Here is a 13,132-nt window from a genome sequence, read left to right as displayed (position 1 = left end):
ATTTCTGATTATAATATATTAGAAGACTTTCCTTTTTGTCTCTATATTTACTATAGATGCTTATTTGTTCGAAATACTAAAAAAATAAAAAGTTGGGCAGAGTACCATGCCGAGGCTAAGGTTTGAACTCAAAGCCTTACGAGGATACGGCAGGTCTGTTCCCCACCGCGTTGCCAGGGCATCTTTCGGATAATTGTTGATATTTTTTTGTGAGTTCTTACAACAGTAAGAAAAGTTCTACTGCTCCCCACGGACTAAAGTATAAATTGTTTACTTAATAATTGTGAATAATCTATATTATGATTTATTTTAATAATTAATGGAGCATTTCACTATTTTTTATAAAAATTAAATTAAATGGAAAAATAAAATGCTACAAACTGAGTAGTAGTAGTAGTAGTACTAGTAGTAGTGAACCTGCTGGGAAATGCTTTCCTTTCAATTTTGGCAGTAAACTTATTATCTATAAGAATATTTTGCTTGTTTGCTTTTTCATAAAAAAATTACCCAAAAAAATATTAATAAAAAAATGCCTATCTGTATATTGAAATGGTAAAACAAAAACAATGACTCTTAATAAAACAAACGGTATTTATGAATATATCATTCTGTAAAAACATTTTACATAATTTATATTTAATTTACCTCCAAAACATATTTTGCATAATTGATGTGCCAATGCGACTGGCTATTTTTGTCAGTATCCGAAGTATGGCGCACATAAATTAAAATTTTATCCCGAATCTGTCACTATTCGCTCCGCTGATGATATGTGTGTGAAAATACATATGAACCGCTCATGCATTCCCATTCATTTAACCAGGCACAAAACGCCGTTTTTAATAACATTACAAATTATTTCGTTTCGTTGTGCAGAACTTTAACAATGAATAGTGCTAAATGCCACAAAACGGATTCAAATAGATTGAAATATGTCGACAAGTTTAAATTAAATGTTTGATATGATAAAATGGATCGATAGTAAAATTACTTTAAAAAGGATTTTAAAATATTGGTAACATTTTAAGGTAAAATAAATTTTAAAAAGAGGATTTAAGTCATCTCTCATTTATTTCTTTTACTTCCAAATTTGAAAGATTGACTTTGAATTACTTCATAATTTCTTGGAGCAGCGTCATAATAAATATAATATCTAATTCTAGGTTGCACCCATTTTCAAGTGCAATATATTTCCAACAGATATTACTTTTTAGGAATTATTAGTGTCTTAAAATTATTTATGCCAGAGAACCCCTCTTAAAAAATAGCCAAGTATTTGTACACGCTATTTTCTTGTATATCGATAGTAACTTTAGAGTTCGTTGAGGTTTTAAGTGCATCCAATTTAAGTTAAGTTTTAATTTTCCTAAAACTGTTTCTAACAGATAAATCCCTTCTAGATTTTCCCTAATTCCTACTAAACAAAAGCGCCAGACTAAATAGCAACAACAAAGTCTGTCTCTGTATTTGCCGGTGTCCCCAGGTCTTTACCACACGTCTGACATGGACGCAAATCAGGACCTGTCCGGAAAACGTTTTGTTTGCGTCGGTTTCAAGCTGTTAAATTAATCACATATCTAATATAGTTAGTAATGGATGTTTTTAATAGATTGGCTGTTCATTTGAAACTATATTAAAGTAATTATTAAAGCTGAAATTATACATCAAAATCAAAACTTGTTAAATTTGAGACTACTTAAAAAATATTCTACCTTTAATTTTGAAACTCTCATTTTAAAGTTAGCTGATATGCTGTTATGATAAAGAGATATTGGTTGCTTCTACGTGTTACAAGTCATTTGAAGATGATACTAAAGTGACTTATTCGCATTTCATTGATGGTACTTATTTATATTAGATATTTGTTCGTCAGTATGCAGTATACATTTAGTAGTTCTGTTATTATTTTAAAGTCAGTGAGACTGGGGTATAGCCTATATTCTTCGTAGCTTCATTTATTATTAGATTTAAAGTTGTTTGAATTTTTAATTTTTGAAGCGCTTACTTCCCAAATATTTTAGAATACGAGTTAGGGGTTTGGAATCTATAAATTATCCTTCAGGCTTTTTACAATTGCTAAGGAAAGTCTTCCTATTTATATTCACTATATATCACTTTTTCATGCATATTTCATTACAACATAATATCACAGTCTAACAATGTTGAAATCTATATACTTTGATAATATAGTTATTAAGGAAGATGAACATCTTCCATAAAAAAAATATACGTATTCCAAATTGTAGATCTTATCATAAAAGTAACATTTCTCTAATAATATTCTATTGAAAAGTCATAGTTGCGCACGTAAAAGATTGCTACGTGAGATAAAATATTAGCCATGTTATAAATTGATACACATAGAAACGCAAAGGTCTTTAGATAAATTATGTTGACCTGGATGTTATTAATAGAAAATATAGCTAAAGTTTTTTAAGCTTTTTACATAAAAACATACTTTTATATTAAGTTAATTAGTAACTAAACTAGTTTGCCCGATAGCGTTCTGGCCATGTCTTCTGAGATGATGTCTAAAATGACATTTTCTACAAACTTTATTTCCAAAAATTCTGCACATAACTTAAATAAAATATCATTTTTTTAAATAAAATTAAAAGGTGGAAATATTTTCGTGGCCTTTGTATCTTTCTGTTATAACAATTTGCTATATTTAAAATATTTATTACAATAAATAAGTTAATTATCGTAATATGATACATTTTAAAGATGCAGTGTTTTCTTAATAAATATGCATAATACTATTAAAAACATAAATATTTGTGAGTTAAGGTAGTATTATTATCCAAATTGATGTCGTTCTTGGTAATCTCGTGTTCAATAGTCAATGATGTGCGGTTGACTCATATTAACATTAACTAAATGAAAAATGTTTGCAGTATCTTTTTTTCTAGGTACCCCTCATCTAGGTACCCCTCTGGGACGGAGGTGGTTTTTCACTCTCCATATCTTTTTAAGTCTGCAAGAAGAGTAGCTGATGATTTTCTTAGTATCTCTATATAGTCCTCGATTGAGCAAGTTAAAAAATTGGCAATCTTCTTCCCGATTGAACCAAATTTGTTTGTGCTAATAGTGTAGATGATACATTTTCCTTTTTGATAACTTAGGAATAAATTATTTGAATAGGACGAATGTTTGGGTCTAATATCGATATAGCTTTTATATATTTTATTAAATATATCAGGTACCGTGAATGTTCAGATGGTTCCATTTCAATACTGTTTATCCGAATCCATGGATCGGTGTTTGGGAGTTTTTACCATATATCCTGGTGCTAGATTCTCAATGTCAGATATATTCATCTGTAGCAACTTAATACAGTGGCAGGCGCCAAAAATGCTCATAATTAATGGAACCCTAAATTTAAAAAAAAATAATAAGATGATCAGTACTTAAATGCAAGTTTTTTTTAAATTTTTACTTTGGTTGTCAGATGACCCTTATTTGGTACCTTATTGATATATTTAGTAATTTCCTCCGAAGCAAAGGTTTTTGCTTTTTTTGCACAATATCCCTATTTTAAGAAATTGATTTTCCAATAACTTTCAATATGAACATGATCATGATAAAATTATTTACTTAACGTACTTTGGGACACACAAATCTTTTTTATATTTTAATACTTTAAATGATTTCTAATAGTAGTATAATTTGTCAAGTTGTCAAGCAGCGTGTCAACAATATCTAACTAAAAACTATTTTAACAGTCATAGGAAACTTAACAATATTTCTAAACGTATTATTAATATTAATAATAAAGGGTGGTCTGAAAGTATATTTCTATTACCTTCGAAGGTACTATTATAAGTTTTGTTTCCGATTTTGAATAACTCGTAAAAGGTTCTATGTATAATTAAAATACTGAAAATTATTTTAAAGTCCAAAATACTAATTTTTATAGAAGATACTAATAACATTACAAATTCTTCAATTTTACTTCTATGGTTCTACATTTTAGGGTAAACATGGTCAAATACTTGATAGATGATAAAATGATTATTTGAAACAATAAAATTTAAGTTAATTTAATACGTTAATTAATACCTTTACTATATTGGATTAAATATTAGAACAAAAATGTAAGCAATAACTTTAAGGATACAAATAATTTAATTTGCAAAAACTTCATAAGCTTCTTCTTACGTCTCATTTTAATGCATAAACGGACGGTAAATTATCATAAAAATAATGGTAATCTTTTGAAACCCGGTTTTTCAGCTACTGAAGATTATTCCATTTTTGTTTTTAATAAAGATCGGTTTTTAATTAAGAAGCAATAAACCCAAAAAGAGGATCGATAACTATTTTTGAGTGTTATCAGTATGAAGCCTTACAAAGTATTTTACCATTATCCGAATATTTTACGACTTTTAATTGTGTTATTACTGGTGTTCCTTACTTTTTGCAGGTTATTAAAGCATTTACTTCCCACAAAGATAAAAAAAAAATATAATGTTTTACTACGTATGTATACTTACATACTTTTCACTTTCCCAAGAATGTAGACACAAATCTATGTAATACAAATTAATCAATGAAATAGGCAGGCACTTGAATTACTTTATTACGGACTAGTACACTAAAATACTAGATAATAAATAATATGTTCACCAAACCGAAAAATGGTTACATTTCATACATTTAAGGCAACTCTTCCGGGCGCCTCGTGCCAGATAAACAATAAATAACCTTACTATCATATGCATCTCTTAACGTAAAATTATAGATAATTAGTTTAATTTTAAAATATGTTGAGGCAACGTCAGATTTTGGATTTGATACTATCGATTGTCCATCTATAGTTATCTTCCCTAACTTCCTTATTTTTTATTGATTTGCCTTGATTTTATATGGCATTTACCATGAATTTTGAATTTTATGTTTTTCGACTGTCATTGTTATTGGTTTTCTATGAGTTTGTTACACCATTTTCTATCTAAACTAAAAAAAATTGCAAAATTGTTTACAGAATACTTTTATTTGATTGGCCCTATAATTAAAAGAGTTCGAATCCTAGAAAGGGTCAAATTATTAATAATTTCGTTTTAATGTGTCGGCATTGATGAAATTATGTCACGTCTAAATATTAAATTCGGCCACTAAAGAAGAATCAATTAGATAATTATAATTTTAATTATTGATAGCTATTAGTTAGTATAATCAGGAAAATCAATATTGTGGAAGTTGGATTTTCAATTGAAAAACTAAAGTATCGTGCATGAAAAAGTAGGGAAGTTTTCCTTTATGAAGATCTTCCAGATTATTTTATTAATTGCAATTATCAGAAAAGCAGTTGCTTTGGGATTGATTGATGAGAAAAATATCCACAATATTTTCACCTAACCAATGATTGTATTTAGGTCATCTTAAAGAAGGCAATCTCTTTGTCCACTTATAAATATTAATTAATGATATCTACAAATGGGAGACACATTACGCAACGTATTCAATGTTTCTATTTCCTAAACAGAAAGCGATTAATCCTAAAAAAGTGCAACAATTAATCTTTTAATTTGCAACTTAAATCATATAAGAGAATTATATCGCTTCTCTTACTTTTCTCTCTACTGGTCAGTGTTCAGCCCAAATTGAAAGCAGAGAAGCGAGGGGTATTAAAATTTCTTTTCTTAGTAGCAAGTGCACGTGGACGATCCAGGAATCTGTGAAACATTTTCGTTTTGACTTTACCTATACCTATGATTTTCAGTTGAAAGTGAATGCATTGGTATGGCCGTATCCAAGAAAGCAATTTGCCAGTCGTGTATATTAAGCGTGTAAGTAAGTAGGTACGGAGTTAAGGTCAACTTAAATATACTTTTATAATAAATTAAATAGACACAATTATGAATTATAATATGAGAAACAATTTGAATAAAATACAGTGTGTTCAAAATGCGATTAAGTGTTAAATCTGTAACTAAGTTAACCTCTAAATGATTTTATTGATAGTTTCGCTCAGTCGTAAACTGATTTATTGGAAAATAGAATTAACGTCTATTTAATTGATGCTCGTCAGTTGCAGATTTGCGGTAAAATGGTTAAAAGTGCCAATTGATGCCCGATACCCATCAATGATCGGCAGTAGGAATTAGCATGACACGCTTTTACGTGTAAAAGCGTTACACTTTGTACCTGTCACTCTGGATGAAATGCGATGTTTAACTTGTTCGGATAGGATATATTTCTGCCGTATTTTTCATAGAAGTCATTAGATCATTCAGATTATTTTTGTCGAAATTTGTACCCATGTTGTCAAGTTTATTGTGAAAACTATATATATATATTTTTTTATTACAAAACCGCAATTAAAATATGCAATATCTCTATGAATATTTACAATTGATTAGTGTTATTTACATATCTATTTTTTTCAGAGACCTGCAAGGCAACAACATCACTGCCATTTATGAATCAGACTTTCATGATTTAGGAAGACTAAAAATTTTGTAAGTATTATAATCCTTTAAACTGTTTTTTTTTACGTAACTAGTAACTTGAGTTATTATATCACTAGTAAGTCAGATTAAAAACAAGGTCCGGATAACGCCTATGGTTACTGATGGTACAGATTTTAATATTTAAATAATATTATTTGAAAGACTTTTTTTGTAAGCAATATTCACATAACCGTTTTTTTTTTAATTTTTATTATATTTTTCTTAAAGACATGTTTTTGGTTTAATTCAATAGAAAATAAAGTCAGTTAATATTAGGCAATTTTAACATTTTCGTCTGATTTACGGTTTATTATACCGGTAAACATTAATTTAAACTTAAAACTAAATACTTCCTTTATATTAGATTCTAGAAACACATAATTGTTCTCATATTTAATTTTAAATTTAAATTTAATCTGAAATTTTTTCTTTACAACGGAAATAAGTCAAAGTATATGCAAGATTTAGTCCAGTCATGATGTCACATCAGAAGAATTTTTTAACCTCCATAGAATCTTAAAAAAACAAATAATGTTGATGATTTAAAAGAAGAAATTATACTTATTGATCTGCAAGTGATTAAAAATGTGCAACTAGATGTTATTTATCGACTCTAATAATGCTTTAAAGTAAAAAAAGGGTGAAATGCTCATCGATTTGTCGAAAAAATAAAGGAAGAAAAAACATCTAAATTTTAAATGAATTTGCTCCTTTTATTGTGAATGCACTGTATATTATGATAATATGGCCAAAATACTAAATAAAAGCTCAAGAATTTTTACTGCAAATATTAGAATACGAATTACATAAAAACATGTGTAGAGTAGGTGACAACTGAAATATTATACACTACCGCTCAAAAGTATTTGATATATATTGTATTATATGACTGTTTTAAAGTTATAACTAAAAATAATAAATCCATCATTATTCTTATGAAACGGTTTATTTATAATAAAATGAATATAAACAATATATTTTTCAATTAATTAAATTTAAGAAAATCAAATTTTGGATTGATCTACATGTCTGCCTCGATTTTTAATAACAGCTTTAAAGAGTTTCGGTAGTTTTCTAATTAATTTGTCCAAAGTTTCCTGAGGTATCTTGTGCCACTCTTCCTGGATGATCCTCCACAAGTCTTCTTTTGATGTGGGGCATGATTTTCGCACTTGTCTATCTAGTTCATCCCACAGTAATTCGATAGGATTGAGGTTTATAAAATGTTGCCTTTGTAATTGACCTAAATATTGCTTGCACAATTTCGACATGTGCTTGGGGTCATTGCCATGTTGAAAGATGAAGTTTTCCCCAATTATTCGAGTACCAGAAGGAAGTACATTGTCACTTAAAATTGTTTTGAAAAATTTCGAATTTCGACTTGTCACTCCAGAAAACTATCTTCCAGTCATCAATGGTCCATTCTTTGTGTGAATGGGCCCACTCAAGTCTTTTCTTCTTATTAACTTTCTTCAGTAGCGGTTTTGATACAGCTAAACGTCCTTTAAGACCAGCATTATAAAGTCACCGTTTTACTGTCGAAACACTGACCGCTTTTTTACGCTCCTTGTTGATTTTTACTGTGATTTCAGGGGCGGTAAGGCGTCTATTACGTTTGCTTGTAATTATGAAATTTAAATCCTCCTTTAAACTTGTTGCCTTTGGCCTTCCCGATCGAGGTTTGTTGTTAATAGTCCCTTCTCTGGTGAACATTATAATCGACAGTCCGCCTTGAAATTCCCAAATCCGTCGAAATTTGACGGTTAGTCTTTCCAGCCTTATGAAGTCCAATGATAATACCTTTTGTTTCTACCGATAACTCTTTTGTTTTAGCCATTTTAAATAATTTTGAAAAACTAGCAAAGAAACGGTGACAATCGTCAATAAGCAAGCGAAATTATTTACCAATGTTACACAAAATCAATTCTTGATCAATCGGAAACGAGCTGTAAACAGATTAGTTTTTTAGAAGAAGTGCATATTTTCACTACATTGTTTGTTATTTGCAAGACTATTTTTAAATACTCAGTTTTTTTCAACGAACCATAGTTGATAGGTATGCTGTTTAAGCATATATGCAATTTACAAAAGAGATACAATCTAAATATAGGTATAAAGATAAGATTTTTAATTTAAAATATTATTTTTTATTATCTAATTTAAAATATTAAAAAAAAATACATGGTGGGCAAATACTTTTGAACGGTAGTGTACATATTTTAAGTACTGCATATTCCTCGATATAACCATTGTCTAAGTGAATTTTTAATTCTGTAATTAATTTCAAGTGAGTATTTGAAAACAATTAATTTTCGCTCAAATTGTTATGATTTTAACGATTAGTTTCCTTTTATTTTATTTCATATACTAGAAAAAGAGAAATATGGTATATTTAATAATTAAAATTATTATTTAAATAAAATCAACAAGATAATGAAAGTATTTATTCGGGCGGAGCTTAGCCATACCATGACTGACATATAAAGCATGACTTTGAATAGAAGCGGTATAATATATTATGTATATTATTGGGTAGGCAGCTCTTTACGCGACTGTATAAGAATGAATGATTTGATCTTTTAGTTTAGACTAATGCATATAAAAAATCCGTGCTTATCCAGTCTAAGTAACCAAAGCTCAAAGACAACATCGCAACCACTTTTTCTGAATTTAACGAGTCCATTTCATTGGTAGTTTTAAAAGGTGGAGAAATAAGTAGCGAGATTTGGAAACCATCAGCATACACTTAAAACATAAAAAAATTGAAAGATTTCTACGCAAATCAGCTTTTAATAATGGAAATATATAGAAAACTCTCAAAATTTACCCCTTTGGTGGTATGTTGAGAGTTCCGGATTAGAACTATAAATCGTTAATATCTGACTGCATTTTGTGAGAGTCTTTAGAATTCCAGTTTCGCAAGACTTTCTAGCAAGATCTTCATTTAGAGATACTGTACTTTCTGGTGTACTTTCAGATATAGCTATCAAAAATAAAAAATTATCTCCCTACTATTAAAAAGTTTTACAAATTAATAAGAGAATACCAAAGAGTCATCGAAAAATTAATAATGACTAGCAGCACAAAAATAAAAAAGAATAAGTCTCTTATATGGATTTCCTGGAGCAAATGACATCAAAGAGTTGGAACATCAAACATCAAAGAGTTGGACATCAAGGAAATGTGGCTACACATGATAAAAAGCAGGAATTTCTGGGTACAGAGAAGATTATACCAAAAAAAAAATAATTACTATAAAAGTTCAAAACATGGCTATTGATTTAAACCAAAAGCTCTATTTTGCATAAAATAATATATGTATTTACATTTAATTTTATAATAATGGTTTCGTTATTTATAACATGGTAAAATTTCTCTCTTTTTTATTTTTATTTTGAATTATTTTCTTTTTATAGGCAACTTTCAGACAACCAAATAAGTAAAATCGAAAAGGACTCTTTTCAGGACCTTAGTAGCTTAGAGCGATTGTAAGTAAAAGGGTTACGGAGTCGGGTTGCTTATATTACTTAAAATTGCGTCTTCGTAGTTGTTTTGGTACTAACATCAATAGGTTAAACAAAAAAATATAAAAAATAAATCCTTAAGGACTTTGTTAAGTGATTGTATTATAGTGAGAATATAATGCAGGGTATTATTAAGCTTTTAAATAAAATAAGTCTTGCTTGCCACGAATCCTTTTTAAACTTTATTATAGATTTCAAGATATCAAGTAATTTGATAAATCTGGATTTTCAAGAAATGAAAATACCTACTAAATCTGCAATATCCATGGAAATGTAACTACATAACTCAAGCATATGAATTTTGTTAAATGTTTTTTTATTTATTTTGGCAATTTCATATAATTAAGTTGAATATAGTGAAAAATTCGTATCTAGACGGAACTCCTATTTGTGAAAGAAGGAGTTAACAGACGTTTATCTTGTTTTTAATAAATTTAGCATTTGATATAAATTTCTTATATCAAAAATCTAAAATATACTAAATTTATCTACACAAAATAAAACACTTTACAAAATGAAAAAAAAAAACATTTTAGAGAAGAAAGAATATACTTTTTACAACTCGCAAACAAGCCATATCCTAATAAAATATTAGCATACACTGTATATTTTAATTTCTATATTCTATGGGCAGTTGCATGTATAATACTTACGGACCACCCTGTATAAAAGACAAAACTTTAGATTAAGTGGTTTAATTTTTTTAACCATAATAATAATGAGTCCTATGCAAAAACGTCATTGCCACCCTCCCACCTTTATGTCTGAACAAACATGACCACTTAATATCCGAAGCGATGTATCTGACTTTTAAGGTAACTTTTTATAGCCGCACCGTATAACGACGTCATTTAAATCGTGTTTTATCTTTTGAACAAAATGGAGTGTGGGTGTAAAACAACTTTTTCAATGGTTTTTCGTAATATCTAGAAGGATCTTTCCAGTTGTCATGAGTCAGTTTTCATTTTTTTTTGAGAAACGAGTCCATTCCGTACCGAACCCGTTTTAAGTTTATCGAAATGAGCACTCTTATAAAGCCGAAAAAAACCTAAAATACAAGGAGAATATCTATTATCTATGGGTACTTATCTCTTTATTATTTAAGTCCTTGGTATTTATAATCATAACTTTTTACTTATTGTTGGTATATGTAACGGTATATACTTGCTTTAGTCCAGGCGAATTGTACCAATTTTAAGCAAAAAAAGGAAATAATTGTTATCCGGAAACTAACGACGGGAAAAGGTTTGGGGGGGGTATCAGGAACGAGAAAAAAATTCATGCAGGAGCAGGTTAAGGGAAGTAAAGTTTTGGGGGGGTGAAAAGGGGTGAAAAATTGTACCTTTTCGATTTGCGGCGAAAGTTGACGTCAAAGAAAAAAATGTATAATGGAAGTTGTATTATATATATTTTTTTTAATTTTCGGACAAACACACTGATTTTGATCAAACTTGGCAAAAAGATACTTTCATGTGTCCTTAAAAACCACAATTTCAGACCGAAATATTGAAAATTTTCCGAGATATTAAGTTTTAAAAAAAATGACGTTTTTTCAATTAAAATTTGTCCTTCAAAAATTCGTCGTAGGAGGTTCATCCAGGTTTCATTTTGTTTGTTTTTTTATCTACTTTTAGATAAAATTAAAAAAAATAGACTTGCCATTTAAAAATGTGCTCAAAAATGCAAAAAACTAAAAAAAATTTTTTTTTCAAATTTTACAATAATTGTTAAGAATTTGTTTAAATTATTTAAAAAACAAAAAATCTGATTACACCATTAAATTCTATGGGAAAAAATACAAAAAAACATATATTTTGTTATTTGATCGTAAAGTTAATTTCTTGATAATATTACTATAAACATTCGATTGCATTGATATACTTAATACTCCGGCTACTAAGGGGCGTGGGATCTCATTGATTTTACTATTTTTACGATTAAATTTCACATTACCTAATATTTTACAATGTGCTGAGTCTATTTTCGAAGGTTACTGTGCCCAAATTCGCTTTCTTCAAGGCCGTGTGACTAAATTTTTGGCAAAATAGACAGTTTTTCCTAATTTTCCAAAAAAAATTAATACATTATCGGCTTACCAACTTATAATAATGCATTTTAATATTTTTAAAATTGAAATAATCAATCACAGTATTTGATTGGATGGTATAACAGAAAAAATACACAATAAATTTTATGAAAAAAAGGAATGTTTGAAATTATTTATTATTAAATGTATTACAATCAATGTGTTTTATTATAGTAAATAATTAAAATTATCATTTTCTTATCTAAAATATTTTTTTATTGACTTTATTTATAAAAATCTAATAAGCTAATCTCAGTATTTTCACTAAATTCATCGCTGCATCGTCATCCTGTAATTGATCGTTTGATTCTATTTCTTCTTGATCATCATTAAAATCTTCTCCATCGCTAAATTGCTCAGACTCTACATTTTCTTGATCCAAGGAAATACTTGGTTGCTCGAATGCATGCACAGTGTCTTCAGAATCACTAACACCATCTTCAATTACTTGTACATTGGGGCAGTTTCCTGTGTATTCACATTGTGTGCACAATACGGTGCATTTCAAACCGTGTTTACGACATCCACAACGGTTGCTTGAACAATTTGTTTTGCAACTACAAGATATTTTTTTTAATAGCTCTTCAGTTATTAGTGAGATATCTGTAAAACGAGGCACGAGCATTTTAGAGTTATTCACAGCTACTTCTTTCCAGCCCCACTTCGTCGCATTCATTTCATTTCCTAACCACTTTTGAAGCTGATAATACGATCTGTATGAGTGTTGTGTAGCTGCTTCAACAGTGTGGTGGTAATTTTTCTAATTGAAAAGTTGTCTTTGCAGTCAATACTTTATATCGCTGAAATCTTAAATCGTCTAGAGATGATGTGGTATCCTTAGCGTTATAAACTGATGCAATTAAAGTGCAACCATTTCGAGCAATAGTTCTTGGATCTGTATTGGGCTCGTAAAAAGGTTTTATTAAATCTAATAAGTTCCGACTTTTTATAAGCAAATCAACCGTGGTTTTTTTACCTTTACCTACAAAACCAGCTATGGTATCGCATCCAGTGAAGCAATGTAAAAAAGCAACAATAGACCGATAACATTCAAACTTGAAACTGTT

The 13,132-nt window shown here is 29.0% G+C and overlaps 1 protein-coding gene across 8 annotated transcripts in view; it reads left to right on the top strand.

Annotated features, from left to right (window-relative positions):
- Positions 1-13,132, top strand: part of LOC126734374 (protein slit) — a 524,120-nt gene that overhangs the window by 464,512 nt on the left and 46,476 nt on the right. For 6 of the 8 annotated variants that reach the window (XM_050437973.1, XM_050437969.1, XM_050437967.1 and 3 more), the window contains exons 3-4: positions 6,393-6,464; positions 9,872-9,943. In XM_050437973.1, the coding sequence (XP_050293930.1) occupies positions 6,393-6,464; positions 9,872-9,943 (144 nt within the window). The remainder of the gene's footprint in view (positions 1-6,392; positions 6,465-9,871; positions 9,944-13,132) is intronic. The other 2 variants (XM_050437970.1, XM_050437972.1) reach the window with 1 other exon arrangement.

Source organism: Anthonomus grandis, chromosome 3 (assembly GCF_022605725.1).
Source record: "Anthonomus grandis grandis chromosome 3, icAntGran1.3, whole genome shotgun sequence".
Lineage (NCBI taxonomy): Eukaryota > Metazoa > Arthropoda > Insecta > Coleoptera > Curculionidae > Anthonomus > Anthonomus grandis.
Note: the sequence above shows the minus strand (reverse complement) of the source record. Positions and strands in the feature narration are given on the sequence as shown.